Source organism: Plectropomus leopardus, chromosome 6 (genome assembly GCF_026936395.1).
Source record: "Plectropomus leopardus strain MGB_pleo_1.0 chromosome 6, ASM2693639v1, whole genome shotgun sequence".
In the NCBI taxonomy this organism is placed as follows: domain Eukaryota; kingdom Metazoa; phylum Chordata; class Actinopteri; order Perciformes; family Serranidae; genus Plectropomus; species Plectropomus leopardus.
The window spans coordinates 28,570,274-28,590,732 of record NC_142181.1 but is presented as its reverse complement, the minus strand read 5'-3'; the positions used below and the strand labels follow the sequence as shown (position 1 = coordinate 28,590,732).

General features: G+C 37.5%; 1 protein-coding gene across 2 annotated transcripts in view; it reads right to left on the bottom strand.

The window, feature by feature from the left end:
- Positions 1-14,940, bottom strand: part of LOC121942959 (SR-related and CTD-associated factor 4-like) — a 28,752-nt gene extending 13,812 nt beyond the window's left edge. The window contains exons 1-16 of one of the 2 annotated variants that reach the window (XM_042486280.2): positions 14,694-14,940; positions 11,360-11,443; positions 9,040-9,084; positions 8,743-8,904; positions 8,528-8,651; positions 8,249-8,382; positions 8,004-8,150; positions 7,835-7,908; positions 7,632-7,728; positions 7,307-7,390; positions 6,981-7,063; positions 6,483-6,670; positions 3,767-3,867; positions 3,551-3,664; positions 3,289-3,445; positions 3,096-3,190 (exon numbers count right to left, since the gene is read on the bottom strand). In XM_042486280.2, coding sequence (XP_042342214.2) covers positions 3,096-3,190; positions 3,289-3,445; positions 3,551-3,664; positions 3,767-3,867; positions 6,483-6,670; positions 6,981-7,063; positions 7,307-7,390; positions 7,632-7,728; positions 7,835-7,908; positions 8,004-8,150; positions 8,249-8,382; positions 8,528-8,651; positions 8,743-8,904; positions 9,040-9,084; positions 11,360-11,443; positions 14,694-14,723 — 1,719 coding nt within the window. In that variant the 5' untranslated portion in view covers positions 14,724-14,940. The remainder of the gene's footprint in view (positions 1-3,095; positions 3,191-3,288; positions 3,446-3,550; positions 3,665-3,766; positions 3,868-6,482; positions 6,671-6,980; positions 7,064-7,306; positions 7,391-7,631; positions 7,729-7,834; positions 7,909-8,003; positions 8,151-8,248; positions 8,383-8,527; positions 8,652-8,742; positions 8,905-9,039; positions 9,085-11,359; positions 11,444-14,693) is intronic. The other variant, XM_042486278.2, reaches the window with a different exon arrangement.
- Positions 14,941-20,459: the final 5,519 nt, after the last annotated feature.

Here is a 20,459-nt window from a genome sequence, read left to right as displayed (position 1 = left end):
GCTATTTGTTCCACCATTGTCATGTGTACACACTAGACACACAGCCTGCCCTGCACTCCCTGTTCCCCACCCACATGCCCCCAGACACACTGGGTGGAAAGCTGCAATCAACTGAGTGTACTTTTCTACATAAAACTTATACATTTGTTGCATTTATTTTGTGCTTTACCTGAGTTATTACAGGCTCAGTTTATATGTTCATGACTTTAGGGTTCACACCCATTGATTCATCTGTTCAACGATTAAAATATTTTTTTTGTGTCATTCAACCTGGTGTGTTGTTAGGAAAACATTTTTTGTATTTAGATGTGAAAAAACAGATAACTGTGCCAAACCCTGACATTCTTGGTAATAGAGTTTAGTTATGGAAAACAGAGAAAGGATCACAGAAATGCTTCCCTCTACACATACAACAGTAATTTAAGTTTTTTGCAATTCCCACTTTATTTGAATAAGTTATACTGCACAGTACAAAGTTACTGAGTGAAGATGATAGTGTTTTGAAAGGAAAAAGGGAGAAAGGATGAATAAGCATCGCTGATTTAATGACTAACAGCAGAGGAGCTTATCTGAATTGTGGCAAAGTTGATAAAAATCACCAAATTAGACTTATCTGCTTATTTGATGACTAAAAACATCCCTTTGGATGCAAACAAAGACATGAGTGACATGTCAACAAACCCTCTTATAGAGTAAATAATCTGATATTCATTTTAAACAGAAACAGAAATTTCTCTTTCATTCATCACTTTAATACAGCACTCAAAATACTCATCACATCCCACATCTGTTGCACACACCTTGACTGAGAAGGTTTTCTAAAAGCACAAAACTTGGGCAGCAAGTTGTAACCTGTTACCATTTACGGGCTGTCTGACCTCTTTGAGAAACTTACACATGACAAGCATCAAACTCAGTGTTCAACACCAGGTCGAGACTACACATTGAGACCTCATAGAAGAACGGACTAATAAAACTGAGTTGCTCAAAGCTACATTTTTATCATGAGCATCGAAGGGCGTCACTTTTTAAGCGATCGAAATGAATTTCTCTGTTGGGTTGGGTCATAGAATGAACACATCTGCTGTCTGCGACAGGCTTAATCTATCCAATTTATATTTCATCATAACATTTGGGGCTTTGCAAGCAATACTGCATGGGTATATTCTCCAAATACAGTGTTTGTCATCCACAGTAATACTTCAGTTATGTAGATCTGACACTTGGAGCTCATAAGCCCACAAACATTTGCACATTAGCCCTAATACACCAACAGTTAAATTTGTATCCTTTATTGACACCAATTCCACTGTCAGATTTCACTGCAGAATGTTTATTTTCTTGGCCTCTAGATCACGGCCCATTTCATGTAAGCCTTGTGTAAACTAGACCAGATAAATAAATAAATAAATACAGAAAGCCCTAAAGATAACTCACTCACAGTTTAAGTGTAGATGCAATCAGTACTGATCAACGCAGTGGGTTATAGCATCCCTTCTGACTAAGCATTGGCCTTAGTTAAATTCTATCAGAGCATATGCACTCTTGTGGCAAATTGCTTTTTTTGGATGATCGAGCAGTTTAACCATTAGTGTATTTCATCAAAGGCACAACAGGGCATCAGAAATGTTACTGTGGTTACTTATGGACTAACTGACACATTGTCACTCCCAACTCGTACTACTGACACTTGGTCAGCAGCTCCACACCTTAAACTACGACGCTCAAAGTGTCCCTCTTGCTTCAGTTTTGGTAGCTCATATTACATGCAGTGTCTTTTTGAGTGTTTACAGAAAATGTACAGTGCAACTGTTAAATGCATACAGTCTCTTTCAAAAATAACATAGGTTTAATTCATTTTTTGGTTTACTGCAGTTGGTTTATTTAGGCATCAGAAGTAAATAGTTAGTTTGAGACAAAAGATTATGATTCTGTTTAAAATAAGTGTGTTTGTTCCTAGCATAATGTAACACGGAACTGGAGAAGGAGTATCTGGTCTAGGAGAGTGTACTGCAGGCGGCGATGAAACAGCTGTATAAGAGAAGTGGGGGGCACTGGAGCAGTATCTGGTCAGCTAAGAGCAGTCACAGTGGTGATGGCAGTGGAGGGACCAGCAGTCGCCCAAGGGCCACAAAGGTCATGTGATTTTTTCTCAAAACCAATTTACAGTGAACCATATCCCAGCATCGTTCAATAAGAACTTACATGGTGAAAAGTCTCTTGAAATGTTTCACCCTACAGGTTACAAGGGACAGCAGCTGGTCACCAAAATCACGTGACATACTACATTACGTTTTTAAGGTAACTCAATGTTGACTTCTTGTTTCACATAGGAAATGAACAATATTTCCTGGGTCAAAGTCCTGTGTTTGTTTGACGCATCAACCACCTCTCCCTCCCACCCTATGCAGACTTTTTTGCTCTTAATACTACCTCTGTTGCTTGGAGCATTGAAAATTGCGCGGCCAGCTGCATTTTATTCAGAGTCTTAAGGGTGTCTCAGTGCATCGGTATCTGACACTGAGGGCCACTGACCAAGCGTCAGTATGTAACAAGGTGGAACTGAGAACAGGTTGACCTAATATAGACTGAGCACTCATTTACAGTATGACCATGATTTCACTGAACTTGGCATAACATGTCCCCTTACACAATTTTAAACACTTGTGGGCAAATAAGGACAAGATATTTCCCTTGGCCCATTGTAAGAGTCCTGATGAAAGTTCTCAGAAGAAAGCCTTAGAAACATGTCATGTGTATACCTTCATTTGCAGGGTATTTCTCACTCAATGGGATAGTCTGTAAACACAGTATTTCTAAAATTGTACAGTATGAAACGATCACATTATTTCTGATTTGATTTAGAGGATTGAGTCATTCACTTGGGTAATTAATTTAAATCTTCATTTTTTGTAGATAAGATAAGAGGTAAGTTCAGATAAGCTCCACTACTAATGTAACAATAATTTATTTTCCTTACAGCCTCCACAAGAAAGACTGTGAAGTAAGCCTCTGACACCAAGGCCATTAAACCAATGAAATATCAGCACTTGTAATATCAAAAAGAAGGTGTTTAAAGACTCGATTAACATTACCTGAATGTGAGCAGTGACAGTTCCATCTGCCGGTACGCTTTGCAGAGCTCCATTCACAGCTGCCTGCTTATTGATGTCCTTGCCATGATTCCAATCTGCAAAATGGAAAATTCAATGGCATTGTTAGGCAAATCTTTTAATAGCCTGCAGACAACGAATCTTGGCCATGCTGAAGGCATAGGTGAGTGTTTACCTGGATTAAGTGTCTCTGCGTCCAGCAAACCCCCTTCTCGATAGCTCTCCAACTCCTCAACTTTGACTTTGCTCCATGGGATGTAGGTAACTCCCCGCTCCACATCCCAGAACTTTTTGTGCGCTGATTTTATACCTTTGTTCAGAGCCCAAGCAATCTAGGCAAAAATGACATTAGCTATGATCAAGTTAACAATCACCACAACAACAAGTCACAAAACTGACATAAAACATAAAATTTAAAAAATCAGTGTACAATGTACCTTAACAGGTCTCTGATTAACTTTGTATGACCCCCTACTGAGTTTGTTCAAGGCTGTGTAGGCATCTTGTCTGTGAACCATAACAATATAGGCACAACCCCTCGGAGGAATCATCTGGACATAGAGAAAGCAAAGGCAATGGTTAAATACTTGATAAAATTATCTTAAGAACATAGAGTATTTCAAGTATCTATGACATCAATTGTCAAAACTTACATTGATGGACTCAATTTGGCCAAACTCTTCCAAAAGTGACATCACATCGGATTGCTGAGTTTTCTTGTCTAGCTGTCCAACCCAGAGTGTAGTGCTACAAACTACAAGCAAACATGGATTAGAAATTGCTTGGAACATGCAACAGCTTTAGGCTGTGTTTAACTTCACTATCTGTTAAATGTGAATGCTCGTTACTCTGCTTTTTTTAATTTTAAATTTTGCTGGTATGAGTTGAAAAATATTTACAGTTCTACTGTAAAGGTTATTACTCAGATACACCTGGGCAACATGAAAGCACTCAATGGTGGACTAATTTGGTTGCCCAGGACTCTTAGGTGTTGGTTATACAGTTTTGCTCAGAAATTAGAGACTATTACAAATCTGGCTGCACCAGCTGCCCTGTATTGAAAAAAACAAACAAAAAAAACAACATATCCCTTGCCCTCAGCATGCGACCTTGTGCCTCAGTGAATGAGACTGCTGTTATTGTTCAACTCATATACTTCAGCAAAATTAAACTGTGTGGAATAAAACAAAACAACTAATTGCCACCTTAGAATTAAAAGAATCTATCTGCGTTTTGAGCGGTTTTGAGATATTAAGCTCGAAAGTTTCACATTCCAAATGGCAATAATTATATGAAAAGTGTGTCTATGTGTTTATCTCTATGTTTTGCATACACATACTGTAATGTCCAGATGATTGTTGCATAATGGACACAGCCTTTGTATGAGAGGACAGCTGATTCTGAGAAGTGGACTTCCAGACAGAGTTACTCTGAAGGGCCTAAAATGCTTGATCAATTATTGGCGAGTATGTGAGTTTATGCACTGCTCCAATAAAAGAGATTTATTACTGAACATAACAGTAGTTTCACAGCTGGAGAAAACTACAGTTTTCCAAGAAATCAATTCTTCTTCGCTGTTTTAAAACAGTAGCAAGCACAGCAAGTTGCCCTGTGCGGCCATTAGTAATTACCATTTTTCATGGCGAACTGATTTCCAGTACATAGTGTAACATCAGCCACTAGCAAAATGAAAAGAAGTTTGGCAATATTTACACTGAATAGTCCCACCATTAAACAAGCAATGTGTAAAGTAAGCAAGGCTTTAGCTTTAGGAGTGGAACTAGTGTTGCCAATTTAAACATCTTACTAAGCCATGCCATATAACAATGACAGCAATCATTTCACATCCAAACAGGATTAGTAGTACACAACTATTAAACAGTTTTTTTACGCAGTGGTATTGGATCAGTATTCAGTATCAGCAGCTGGGAAAGTTCAGGTTTTGGAATCAGTATTGGGAAGGGAAGAATGGTATCAAAACATTTCTACTTTTAGGTAACCACAAAACTGAGGAATTTCACTATTGGTTGCAGCAGTATAAGTTAGAACAACACAATCTTCTGCTACTGTTACTCAAGATCTTGCCATAACCAATAAAAAATGTCCATAGTAATAAAACACTGTCATAACACTGGTGTAACTGCATCATGCACAAAAAGTAGTGTTAAATCTCACACTGAAGTACTTCTTAGAAGAATGAGTATGCTTACAGTTAACCCTCACCGTGCTCTGAAGTTTAACATGTCTGTGCCATGCTTGAAAAGGAACCATTTCTGTTTAAACGTAGATTATAACTGTTTCTGTTAAGACATTCACAAAGTTTTTGTATTTATGAATACATGAACACATAAAACAAATTCAGTGTGCTTTCTGATGCACAAAGAAATAAAATCAATTCAATAAAGCACAAAAAATATATCAAGAAAAATGTGGTGAAATTCCCTGACGGTAAGTGATATCATTCAAATTTTAATTATTGATAACCGTGCTTTGAAATCACTAAAAAAGAAAACTGTCAGCGGCATCCCAAATTAACACCCGCCGAGCACCAAATGTGGTAAAAATCTCTGAATGTTATTCGCCACACTGGTGGGTAAATATTTGTGCCAGAACAGTCACGTATTGAACTCTGCTGAGAGTCACCGGTGCGTTTTTAGGGGTGCACGGCTCTGCTGCTCTGTGCAGCTGCTCCTGTGCTTTCTCTGCGTCACTCGCACTTACACACATCTGCGCCCTAGACAGATACACTGCATCACAGCTAACCAGAGGGAAGTCATTTACACACAGAGGCTGTGGTGATGAGATGTTCACAATATTTAATACTTTTACTTCAGATTTTGCTCTGGCCTCTTCTCAAAGTTTGCATATTATCTCAATTAAATGTACTGAAATAAATGTACATGTGAGACAAAAAAAGAGATTTAGTATTATGGCTTGTAAAAAATATGCTTGGCTGGTAGATTTTTTCCTACCAGCCAAAAGTTAGCAGCAACAATCTCATACAGATGCAGAAACACTGAATGTGCAGCCCCCCCCCCAATCAAAGTTTTCAACTCTAAAAATGTAAGCAATTTTAAGACATCACTTTAGGTTCTGGTAGCACTGACTGGCACTCGTCTTTATAGCCTCAACAATTGACTGTTTACTCAACACACTGATGATAATTGTGTGTTGTAGCTCACTGTATATACACAGCAGTGATATTTCCAACTATTCTAGTTATCACTTGTAAAATCTAAGTGGTTCCTCTCTACAGGGTTAGCTAGATATTGTTGTTGTAACTTGCAAGTAGGCGTGATTCCAGGAGTTATGTGTAGTAGTATGTATCATAAATGACTTTCACAGTTTAGTTTCTGCTGTAGCACTTACCACTGAGTGTCTGGCTCTTCATGCTGGGAAGACCTTTCTGTCTGCGCTCTCTGTCTTTCTCTCTTTCATTCCTGTCCTGAGAACGAGAGCGAGATCTCCAGCGACGTTCTTTGGAGCGAGAACGAGAGCGCCGATGCCTTGACCTTCTTGAGCGAGACGAAGATCTTGATCTTCTTCTCCTTGGAGATCTGAAACACAAAGCATTGAACCAGCTGAAATATGTTGACACCAAATAATACAATTCCTAAGAGGGGGAGTTAGCGATTCACCATTTTTAATTACCAGTACTCCGCACTTTCTCAAGTGTAATTTAACCAGATGCATTGAATACTGCAGTAGATTATAAAAGGATTTCTTAACCCACTGAAACACCAAAAGTAGTTACAAAATAGGCTTTGGCAAGTGTAACGTGTACCCCAATAAAACCTATGACTAACCTCTAACTGAAGTCCACCACACCACACCACACAGTTATCGGTGATGAGCACAGTCTCTTACCTTGAACCAGATCTGGACCTTGATCTCCTGCTATAGCCTCTGTGTCTGCCCTCGTGCCTAGATGAGTCTTCTCTTGAATTCCCCTATTAGACAATGATAACATGGTACTTTTATTTGTCCAAAATTAATGAGCTGAGGGTTCCAGGTACCAATTTAAAAGTTTACACCACAGGCCTTAAATTAAAATGTGGCATGATAACATTTATTACTAATGAGAACAATTTACTTACAGAGAAGATTGACATTCAAATGCAATTAAACTCTTTTTCTTTATCTCTCAACAGAGACATTTTAAAGTTTAAACTAAAGTGGGTCTGAAGGCTTACCCGTGATCTTGAATAAGCCTCATCTATGGAACGGTATCCATCGAGCATCATGTGATGTTCATCATGACTCATCCCTTCACCATGCTGAGGGATGACAAAGAGACAGACACAGGAGAGAGTAAAAAACATAGATACAGGGGCATTGACGACAGTCATTTTGACTGCAGCATGCAGAGCCATAAATTTGATAATTTACATAATAAAAACAAAAATTTAAAACATCATTTGCTTCAAACAATTTGTGGAGAGCATGCTGGCATCATACTAGAGAAGTGCTATATTTCAGATAGTTAAGTACGTATTTAATGCAGTTACAACTGGATACCTCTGTACAGCCAGACTGTCCCATCATATGTGGATGAACACTCTCTGTGTAGGGCATCTGACCAGGAAACTGGTTAAACACATTTTCAGGAATGCCTCTGTCATGACAAAATATACACTTATAGTGAGTCTGGGTATTACAAACCTACAAAGATTATAAAACACATCATATGTGTCAACATAAATACAGTTTATAAAACTCACAGCGACTGGCCACTGCCATCTTTTGCCATTATATCATCTGGTTCATCGTCATAGTCAAATCGGTCAAGGAGTTTCTGAGGAAATAGTAAATTGCAGTTAAGGAAATGGGCAAAGTAAGTTTGTATATGATCAAAGCAGTTTATGTAGTGAGACTGAACTATGCCATTACCTCAGCTAAAGAGCTTTTCTTTTCAGTATGTGAGCTGTACGGGTTGAGCTGGGTGGCAGGCATCTGGGGTGGGGTTGTTATGTTGTTTGTGATGGTGGCTGCCAGGGTCTTATCTGCCTGCTGGAAGTTATGGAGCATCCTCTGCAGCTGGAGGAGGGAGAGGAAGGGACCATTCAGAATTTAAAGATTTCATTAGCCACAATGATCTAGTAATGATAGAATGCTTTCACCTATTTCTTGTTTACCTCCTGACCATGAGGGGACTGAAAAAGCTGTGCCACAGCAGCTAAGGCATCAGGTGTGGGTAGCTGAGGCACAGCAGGCACGACTGGGGCAGTGGTGACGGGAGGCTGTGTCTCTGGCTGAGGGTCAGCGGGAACTGTTCAGATTCAGGAAAATGTCATCTTACATTGTGTGCAGTTCATCAAACAGTTGACAAATTACAACCTCACATTCCTTTCCTTCCAGTCAGCATACCAGCGCATTCAAACAGTGTCCAATAAGAATTATATTTATTTCTCTACCTTCCAGTGCTTGGGCAGGTAGGTCTACAATGGCTCCATTGGCCATATCCATCAGAGGCTGAATGATGCTCATGTCAAACACACCATTCTTCTGCCACAGGTTCAGGACACGGATAATTTTGCTCTGAAAAAGAATAAAGGCAATCCAACCCTTGAGATATTTTTTATCATTTACCGCGACTAAATAAAATGCCAAGAGGACAAACATCGACTACCTTATCATCCTCTGGGCAGCGGTAAAGGTTTTGGAAGGTATCTGTAAAATTCTTCAAGAATCTGGGTCCAAATACATCCTTGTCAACACCAAACTGATGCCGTGACTGTCGAACAATGGAATCCACCACATATAAACCAGGGACCTTTAATTCTGGCTTGCACTGTCAGGAACACACAAAAACAAAACAAAATAGAAAATTATTTTCTTATTGTCTCATTACAAATTGCACTTTTAAAGCACACTTTGTCCTCCAGTGTTGAATATAATGTATAGTAAGGGGCTCTGTAGCACATACCTTCTTGATGAACTTTTCAACAATCTGGACAACATGTTTGTAAAGCTAATAGAAGACAGAAAAAATATATCAGTCACAGCATAGAAAATTATACTTCACTCATGCAAAGTATAATCATGGAGGAATATTTCCTACACGATTTTTTGGGCATATAAACATCACATTAACTGGCATCAAATGAAAGATTAACCTGCTATCTGGTGGTGATGCTTTTCATATGACACTGAATTTCTGTGTTCTTCAAAATGTCTCAGTAAGTACCCATTAAGACCACACAAACATCATATTTAACTAGTCGTGTTCAGTTCATTGATGCCCTTGGAAATATAAATCCCAAAAAAGGGACTGGGTTGACAATATTGTAAAAGACTGATTCAAAATTTGGATTTTTACAACACTTAATTACCCCCTTTAGCCTGAAATGAAGAAATATTTGCATTATAACACTGTAACCATGAAAAATAGAGCTTTCAAAGTTTTTGCCATTGCCTGGTCCAAAATGTCTGCAAAAACTATTAGCACATAATTTTAAATATCTCTACTAAAATGTTCAATATATACAAATACGCTATTTTCACTCAAATATACAGAAGATAAGTATACCCATCTCCCACAATCCCCTAATGTCCACTAGCAAGCATAATTGTTGGACTGGAGGAGCTCTGTTTAGCTGTTGCTCACTCACTGATTGTAGTGAGTGAATGTAGTCATTTCAGTAGCTACTTTGGTTGCCACATCTCTGACTGTTGAAGCAACAGATTTATGGGTACCCCCTGGTACAAATAATTGCATTCAGCAATCAACACTACAGGAGGTGAATCATTTAAATGAAAATTAGAATTTGTCAGTACAGTTTTCCCTGGGGTAAGGCTTGTCAGTCTACAGAAAAACTTTTTAATTTTGCATGATAATCATTAAAGATAATCATTAAAGCAACATCAAAGACATATTGGGGAAAAATCTCATTGTTCCATTTGCGACATATGACAAAACCCAGAGCACAATGCTCTGGGTATAATGTGGGGATGTGCCGATTAAGTTTTTTCACCCTCGATCCCAATCCAAGTTTGAAAATTTGAAATTGAAATTTGATATTAACAAATACTTGTTTTACCTGGATAATACAGCAATGCAATACAAGGAAAAATTCTGCATGCAAACTGTTTTAACAGATTTTTTTATTTCATATTTATTTTTTAAGTAAACAAACTAAATGTGTTTCATATGGCTCTCATCAAAATTCCACTTAGTGCATCATTTGGTTTGTTTGTTTAAATAAAATAACCAAGTAAAAAAACAACAACTGTGTCTTCAGAAATTGCTCTAAAATCCACTTAGTGTAGTATTACAATAAAAGTACAGAACACTATAAATGATGATATATAACAATTCCATTTCAAAGTAGTATTAGAGCTTAAGTTCAACATTCCAAGTCCCAACAGTCCCAAAAATCACCCACAATTCCACGTATTATAGCATCATAGTAAAAAAATCAATTCAATCAATTCACCTTAAAGTCCATGTAAAGTGATAATTAAAATGTGTTCTGAGTTCGTCACATCACAGAAAGATGTGTTATTAAATACCTGACCAAATTTGAATGACCAAAAAATTTGCCAAGTATGTAAAAGAAGGTCTCAAAATCATGAAAAAATGCACAGTATTCTCTGACCTGAAATGCTGGGGGCGTGTCTGCTGGAGGAGCAGAGGCCACGCCCAATCACGGGACTATGCTAATGATGCTCACCATTTCTATACTGCTACACTGTCAGGGGGCGGGGTTATGCTGAGTATAGCTCCATTGCATCATCGAGCTATGGTTTTAGGCCCACCCAAAAAATCTTAAAACAGGAAAATGGTGAAAAAACAGTCAACTGTCTAACTCCATAATTCAGTACTATATAGTAAAGGGTCGTTGTAACATGTTTTCAACAATCAGTTTCCAACATTTAGAATGTGAATGTTTAAAAAGTGACGTAGCAGCTTACACTGAATATGAAAAAAAATGTTTCTACTTTTTGGAGTAGCAGCATTACAATAAAACCTCAATACCTGCCACTAATTGTGCTCTCAATTTATGACACCTGTGTGACAGTGGATGTATACATGGGATCAAGTGGGGCACTCGTTCAAAATAACTAATCCTGATCAATTAAGAAATGCACTGATCAGGCCCAATACCTATCCTTCCAATCTGATCAAGACATCCCTAGTAAAATGAATGCGTTTCACTCTGAAACAACTAAATCAAAAAGTCTAGTAGGCCACCACTTGCATTAGCCACTCAGTGACAATAAAACTGATAAAATATTCACTTTACCTTGATAGCTTTGATGGCTGACTTTGTTACAGACATCATTTTAGCACGGGATATTGGAGGCTTCACGTCAATCATGGAGAACAGCTAAATGGTAATCAAAAACAGAAATACATCAGTACATTTTAATTAAAAAGAAAATACTAGCATATATTAACACTGGAAAGCACACAATGTCCTGCTTTATATAATAATACACAACACAGACACCACTAAATTACAGTAACATACAGCCATTTCCCTTTAGTGGGCCAAAGAAAATTCAGGAACAAACTCTCAATATAATTAAGAAAATAGATAGTTTAAACAATGTTTTTAAACATGCTAAAGCACTGCAAGTGTTTATACACCTACACATCTAAAGACTGCTTGCCATGGAGTGCACATATAGATCATATTTGTAGTACGGTACAATGCATTCATTTTCATATTAGACTGAGGTCATTAGGAGCAAACAAAGATCCTGTTATTATTTTGTCAATCTATAATACAGAGTGTTATGCAGTATGGAATCATTGCATGTTACAGTTTTCTTTCTGTTCAGCTTAAAGCTACACTGTTGCATATTTGCTCAAAAATTGTGGGTCAAGCGTTTGTTTCCAAACTGCATATACCAAAAGAGTGTCGTCTCTGGCTGTTAATTCGGCATCTAACCCTTCTCAAACATTATTGAAAGAATATCAGCTTTTGCTATCACACAGAAGATTTAGTGTCCCACAGGTTCGAGGAACTCATTTGTTCCTCAGTCTGTGAACGTATTAAATCAGAATATGGCCCAAGTATGGGCTAACAGCCTGGGTCGAACACTGGAGTAATGCGTAATATGTTGCACTGCATCCTCCACTTTTCATGGTGTTTGATGTGATTTGTAGTGTTTCTTGTATGATTCTGTTGTTTAGTTAATTCTTGTTATGTTTTTTGTATTTAAGTGCATTTATGTGAAACAGTCAATGTCTTGGGACGCAAGACAAATTATACAATTTTTTCTTTTCTGACAATAAAGTGAAATTAGATCAAAAATCGAATACAGACTGTATCCATTCTCACAAAACCTGGGTTATATCAACATGCTATCTGTGCAAACCGAATACCTTTCCAGAATTCCTGTTCTTAATTTAGGTTGTGATAAGTTAACAAATTACACTCTACAACCATATTCAAGCATCTGGGATTGAGAAAAATGTATTTCTGTCTAAGAAAGTTGCTCTTAGACAATGTTTACTGATTACCTGAGGCTCAATTACAAAAAAATGCAGATGCGTAAGCCAATGTTGGCCTTTACTATAGCTTAAATCTAAAACAAAAAATCAAGCACTTAATTTCAACATAAATGCGCAAGAAACAGAAAAATGAATGATCACTTATGTTGATTACTGTGACCAATTTTCTGATCAAACAGGTTTAACACGTGCAATGCCTTGATTTATACATGGGAAAGCATCGAAATACCTTTTGAAAGCAACACGCAGTTTAAAAAAAAAATTAATAGAAGGCTAAGAATTATGTCCCACCATCGACGACACACATATTCAAAGCAAAGCAAGACAACAACAGTAAAATAATACATGCTTAAGTCATGTTGGTCTATTGTGCGTTAATAACATTAAGTTCGCGTAAACTTCCTCAAAACAGGTAACATCAGATGGCAGCAGTGCAAACAATACTTGGTGACTCAAAGGTAATGTCAACGGCTTAATTTTTAAGACTAAAAACAAGACAGATAATTGATTCTATAAGTGTGGGATATAAGGTTACATAAGCTATTATTATGTTAACCATCAAAATCCGTAATACTTTATCTATCCTTGGGGGGAAATTGTGGTTTGTTACAGTAGCTCTGATGCAAAGCAAGGAGAATTATAAAAAAGTAGGAATAATTACCAGCACAAAGTATTTAAAAATATAAACTATAAAGATGAAATACAACAATAATAAAAACAATTAGCACTAGTATATGTATATTGAAAACTTATCAATATGTATAATGTGCTAAGTGTGTAAAGTGTTTAAAATACAAAATAGAAATACAGTGATAATAAAAAACAATTAGCACTAGTATGTAAACATTTAAAATGATAAATATGTATACCGTGCTGAGGGTGTAAAGTGTGTAAAAATATAAAACGACGTGCCTTACGCTACAACACAATGCATAACACCAACATGTAAAGCTATAAACATAAAATATGTGTATGATGCTAAAATGTACAACAGATACATAAGTAAGAATAAGTATACAACATATACAATATGTGTAACATGTTAAATATAGACTACATTCAAGAGTTGAAAGAATATCGCACTTTGAATTATTGCAAAGAGGACTGTTGTAGCAGAATTGTTTCACCAATTCTTGTAGTTAACACAATGTATGATAATTATTGCACCTTTGAAAAAAGTTAGATGCTAAATTCACAGGCCCATAGCTCTTTAAGAGATTGTTTATTTTTAATTTTTTATTCTAGTACATTACACTGGCCTAGCAAGATTAGGGTGGCGTTACAAACGTTGAACTCGATTTAAGCTAGGCCCGTTAGCACGCGTCAACAGTGCCTAAGCAGCGGTTGTCAGGCGCGTCTCAGCTGCGTGTCAACTGATGCACATCCAGAGAAACAGTGGCTGGCCGTTTTCTATTACGCGTGTCGCGCGCGTTTGTCAGCAGAAATAGACACTGAAAATGGTGTTTAATGATTAGATTGAACTTATACCACTTTTTACTGCAGCTTAAACGTCTCTCTCGCTGTCACAGAAATGAGGAAATACAACGTCTGTTTTACCCCAACTCCCCCCTTCTCTTTTAAAAACAAAAGCTCTCTATGTGGACAGAATCCCATCAGTTGCTGATACAAGGCATTTTATTTTGAAACATTTACAGGACCGACGGTGTTGACGGCAATGCGGGGGCTTGCACTGATACACAGATGAGTGGAATTTGTACTGACAAATATGACAATACACAACTCATATCTGCGCGCAGCGACGTAGCGGCGACGTTGAAACAACGCCGCATGTGCGTACATCCATGGTATGACCACAAACATGAAACGCGCTGCAGCTTGGCGAGGCTGAAGTCACGCACTGCTGACGCGCGCTGTGTGAAACGGGCCTAATGGCTAACAAATCCAGTCAAGCCGTGTTTAAGTTTTAACTGATCACATTCAACTAGGCGAACAGTTTCACTCAAAATAAGCCAATCCGGCCGTTTTAGATGTATATATTTACGATGAACTCGGCTATCAAACACATTTGCCAGCGTTGACGTGAGGCAACAGACACTAGTTAGCATTAGCCTTCGGGTTTAGCTCGAACGTTAGGTTGAAACACGAGCAAACTTTACCTCCATGTTGAACGCGTTCACTGCATCCATGATGATTTGTTATGTTGAAAATCGGTTGACGAACGTTTCTCTTTTATTACTCTATCAAATCATAACCACTTGCAGTTATATTACGCTAGCTAACATCATAAACAGTGACGTTGAAAGACTATTTTGATCCTGATATGTTCACATTGCTTGTGAAAGCTGTGCTAGGGAAAGCTACTAGCTACGCGGATCCACCCCGTGCGCGCGCGTCAGAGTCTGATGTCACGAGGTATAGCTGCCTTCAGGACTGTCGGAAATTTTAATACAATTCTACTTAACTCTGGGGCTGTATGGTTATAGATCTACCTGTTAATTTTGAAGATTGTGGGGAAGATATTTATATTGGTTGAACTAATATATTAAAGAGATGTGCTTTAACAAAAATATTAGAAACACAATTAGTTACGTTATTGTCTCTTCATTCTAGATATTTTTAGTTATCCTTATTTGATGTTATAGCCTACAGTGTGGGAGACAAATAGGCCCACTGTATAAATAACAAGCTTAAGGGAATATCCTTCAAGATATTATATAGAATGTATCCAGCAAAGCTTGTGTTGGAAAGATCCAAACTGAATACTGAAATCTATAAATTTGTATAAATTTGATTTCTGTGGGGTGAAAAAGGAAAGTAGGCTATTTGTCTTTTTTTTTTTGCTCTTGTTTGACTAGGAAAGTAATTTAGGGGTCAGACATGATGGATCAAACACTACCCCTGGAATTTAAGTGGTGTCCCCTCTCCTTTTACAGCAAAACTTAATATTGCTGTGATGCAATTCTTCATTTGAAGGTAATTACAGAAGCATATAAACACCATTGGACTAAATATAAACTGTGGAATCACTTAATTTTCCGTCAAATTAATTTGCTTAGGTAAAAGCAACTAAAGGACAAAGTTTTCTTGTGTCCCCCATGAAATAATAATAATTAAAAAAAAAAAACCTGGACCTATTGCAGGTGCGTTCTCTTGCTTTTCTCTCTCTTTGGGCTGAGGATGGAGAGGAGTTTCAGCTCATGGTGAGCTGACTGAAGACGAGCTACAGCTGTTTCTCCCCATGATTGCACCATGTGTCAGGGGAAGTCTTGATCATCTACTACATTCCCCAGCTAGCGTCTTTCTACAGGGCTGTTGGTCCTTGCTTTGGCTCCATCTAATGGTGTCTATAGATACAAGGTGTATTGAAACACCACATAATGCAGATGTTTGCAGTTTAGGAGACAGAGACATAAACAGAGGGCTAAGTGTGACACTACAAAAGAGTTTTTCAGTGTCATGACAGTGCCACAGGCAGTGGCTGCAGAAGGGGCAAAATGGGGAGGGAGACGAGCTCAGCAGAGGCAATGCATCAGGAGCTGGCTTTATGTGGAGAGGAAGACAAAAGAGACCAGAAACTGAGGTGCAAAAAGCTTGATGAGAGAGACAGTGAGCTACTGACCTGCTAAATGCAAATTGCAAGTTTATTTCAAAGGACCCCGCTGCTTTGTAAGGATATACGACAGTTCCATGAATGGTACATTTTTGATGGCAATTGATGTATTTTTATTTACTTTGTAAATTCAAACACACTCTTATATTGCTACAGAACAGTAGCATTGGACAGATGTTATTTGGACAGTTAATTTTTTATTCTGGACACCACAGCATAGCTGTACTTGACAAAATGTCATAACATTGACAAAGAAGTACTTTCTTTTGTACTTTAACTCCTTCAAACCTTCACAAATTAGCTTGATTTGTTTCAAAAACATGGGAAGAAGGCAATGAGCAATGAAAGAGGAAATTACCCAAAAATTAGCAAGGAATCAGTAAGAAGTACAAGAAAATCAAAATGTTAAAAAAAAAACAACCAACAAACAAACAAAACAATAACAACAAAAGACCTTCTGTGCTCAATTTTTTTTAAACATAATTTTAAACATGTAATTATGATAACTATAGGTATAGTTTTTTCCATACAGACATTTTCCCTTGCATTCAAAAAAATAATAATTTCTTAAATCTACTAATTTCTTACAATTCATGAAACATTTCTCACCAAGTTGCTCATTGCCTTTTTCCCAGTGGTTTTGAAAGAAATCTTACAAATTTGCTCAGGGTTCAGAGGGTTAAATTCTTGTGAAAGGCAGCTGAAAGCAACTCAAGAAAAGTGATGTTACTGCAGGATTTAAAGGGTTAAATGAAAGGAAAGCATATTTTAATGTAATTTAGCTCTTTAACAGTATTTAGGTAACTGGATTAACAGCTTGTTTTTTATCTAATTTTGCCAATGAGTCATTCAATGCACAACAGCTACTAACAACTTCAAGGTATATTTTTGTTTATTGTTCGGAGTTTTACCACTATGAAATTGTCCAAATCAGAGTTTTCAAGTCACATAACTTATACAATCATGTTTAATGATGTTGTTTGTTTTTAAATGTTTGAATAAGACTTTAAAGAAATCTCCAATTAGCCTTAACTATTAATGACATGCACATTATTCAGTACATGAGGTGTCATTATGTGTCTTCGTGGCTTAAGACTGATCCATCCTGGGAGAAACATATCCTTGTTTTTCTCAGAGATGATGAAGCACACAGCATGTCTCAACCAGCATGCCCTTGACAAACTCCAGTTTGCAATCATTTCATTTATTGAGGCAACTCCACACACCCTTCAGCCTTTCAAACGCATACTGGGCTTCACTGTGCCCTTGACTAATCTGAGAGTTAACAGCTCTTGCTCTGCAATCAGCTAGCTTGTGCTGATGAATGGTTTGACATGCCAGTGTTGAGAAGGATACCCAGTATCACCAACAATAAAGCATCTGCTGTCAGTTCAACACACACTGAGTATCCAGAGTTGGCCATTCTCACAAGTTTAGATTTCTTTGGTGTCACAGCAAGCTGCAGCTGAAGTACTTCAGTGACTGCAGTGCAGAACTCATGCACACAGCAGCAAAAAGATGCTACCCCCACAGCAAAGAGATCTGCCACAGTTTTGTAGTCACGGGTTGTCAAATTTATAGAGTCAAAGCCACTCTCTTCTGTTGGAGGATGCAGAGGCGATAAGTGGTGTCCTGCCTCTTCAACTGTGGCTTCAACATGGTGCAGAGGAAAAGGCCTCTTGATACCCTAAATGCTTCAACTACTGATTATCTGTGAAAGTAGCAGCTGTGTTCTCCCACCAGTTGCTGATCAAGGGATAGAAACACACTTTGATTCTTCATAAGACATGATCCATCAAGATGTGATGTTTTATCTGGTTGAAACTGAAACATAAGCAAGTGTTTAGCACAGGAAGTGCAGGACAATGATAACAACAAAGCACATGAAATGAGCCTGAACACACTGAAAAATATGTTTTCCTTATAATTAAGGATGGGAAATACTACTCATAAAAAAACAATAGAATCAAAATAATAGCCCAACAACATCACTTAACCAATAATAGAAATCAAACAACTAATTTGTGAAGTGGTAATCTTTAAATATTGTGTATTTTCAGCTCTACTGACTCAAATTAAACCTTGACAATTTTGTCCTGTTCTGATTAAGCAATTCATATCTGAAAAAAACTGATCTGAAATTAATTGTATGGTAAAAGACCACAGTGTTAGTTTGAAATCTCATTCATCATTATATTACTATAGTGTTACTATGGACTCTTACCCATAGGGAGAAGATCTCACCACTTTCATCCATTTGTCATCAGCACAGAGGCGATGCAGTCCACTGTTTGCAGACTTTTCTCTAAGCATCCGAGTTTCGAGTTTCTTATGCAGACACTGAGCTGCCAGCTATCTCGCTTTGCACCAGGTGATAACTGGGAGAAATAAACCTGCACATAAATCCACTGCTTCCATATTGTACCTGTATAGCTGTTTTTTAAATCCCACAGCCTAATTCTGTTCAGACTCAGACTAGAATACAGAGGCCTGGGCCTATTTTGCTATCCAGGTTCAACTAACCCATTTTACTTTCATGCTGTTTTTTAAAAGCAAGATTGGATTGGATCAACTTAATCCAGAATGGCCAACAAACTTTTCAGAAGTAGCCACATCTGGATAGCCACTTTTCTAAATGGGACTATAAGTCACAATGTAGGCTACCAGTTACTAAACAACAGGTAGAATAGCTGTTGTTGGGTCTCTTAAACAGCATGGGGGACTACTTTTGACCGTGGCAATGTTATTGATATGAAGTTTAAAGTAAATATTTTCTTTAATATTGGCAGTAGTTTGGGGCATTGTTTTATAGGGATAAATCTTTTTAAATTAATTAACGTTTCTTCTTCTTTTTTTTACTATACTGTAGGCTACTGGTCTCAATGGGTAGCCTGACTGTCTACTCCATCGCTGTAATAGTTAAACAAATCAAATGCAAAATATGGATACATATTTATATAAAGGCTATTTGATCTATTATGACTCAATTTTCTCTTGATTTTCAAGATTAAGTGAGACTTAAAAACAACTGTATTTAGAAAAAGAGTCTGTGCTTCAACAATGGGATTCTCAGTGGAGTGCTAAATCCAGTGAGCTTATTCCAAAAAAATGAAAAAGTTTTAAATCTGAAGTCTTGAAGTCAAGAAGGACAAAATACTCACATTTAATTTATTCATTTGGCTCTCATCACGAGTGATGTGTAACTCTTTGGAAATTTTCTGACTTCCAGCCCCTCTTATTATGTGATGGAGGGGTTGGAAGGGTTGGCCCATAATAAATAAGTAAAATATAAGCATTTTGTCCTCTTTGACTTGAAGACTTGAGATGTGCTACCATTTCAATTCTTTTTGGGAATAACCTCACTTAAAAAAAACTACATCCAAAGATCCATCAGCTCTTAATATAAAAATAACCAAGTTATAATTAGGCTTATAATAATACAATAAGGTGCACCTCGTTAGACCCACTCATTAATTACATACAGAGCGACAGAATACTAGGTACTTTAAATAGGTATGTTACCCTACCTTATTCTATTTTAGTTTCCTTGAGTATTTCTCTTTTACGCCCTCCTGTGGCCAAACCTGCACACATCTGCTGAAATGAAGTCCGCAGAACTGACAAGAGGAAAAACAACTGGGGTTGAGCAGACAAACATGTGGGAAAGGATTAGAGGGAGCTTTCCTTAGGCTTGCTGTAATATACAAGACTATCTGCTTTTTGGAATGAGACAGCTTTACTTCAAAATGAAATGGTGGCTATGATGGAAAACTCAACGAGTGTTATTCCCACTCAGTGGGAATACTATTATGATTACCTTGATACTGTAATTGTGGATGAGAACAAGCTGAAATACAACAAATGTAAGTCTTTATGCTTCATAGACTTTTTTGTATGTCCTCTTGTGATAAAGAAGATGATAACAATTTTCCTCTTAACTTTCAGACTCAATTGTTATAATATTTTGGATCATTCTGGCTGCTTTTTTGGGATTCCTCTTTCTCTGTTTAAATATAATGTCTCGCAGTGGAAACTTGCCAAGGTAAGTGTGATGCGTGCGTCATCTTTCAAAGTCTCAACTGTCTTGAATGGAGGATGCGGTAACTGGGTTTACCAAACTTAAATATTATACACTCACACATCCTAAACTACATTAAAGCTACAAAGTTCAACTAAACTTTAAAACGTTCTCCTCATTATTGTTGCAGGAGTCAAAGATCAACCATCAGTGGAAGTCACAGAACATCTATTGCTTGACCGGGGGCTGAGGCACTTTTTGTGGATGGACGTGAAGAAAAACCTCCAAAATTGA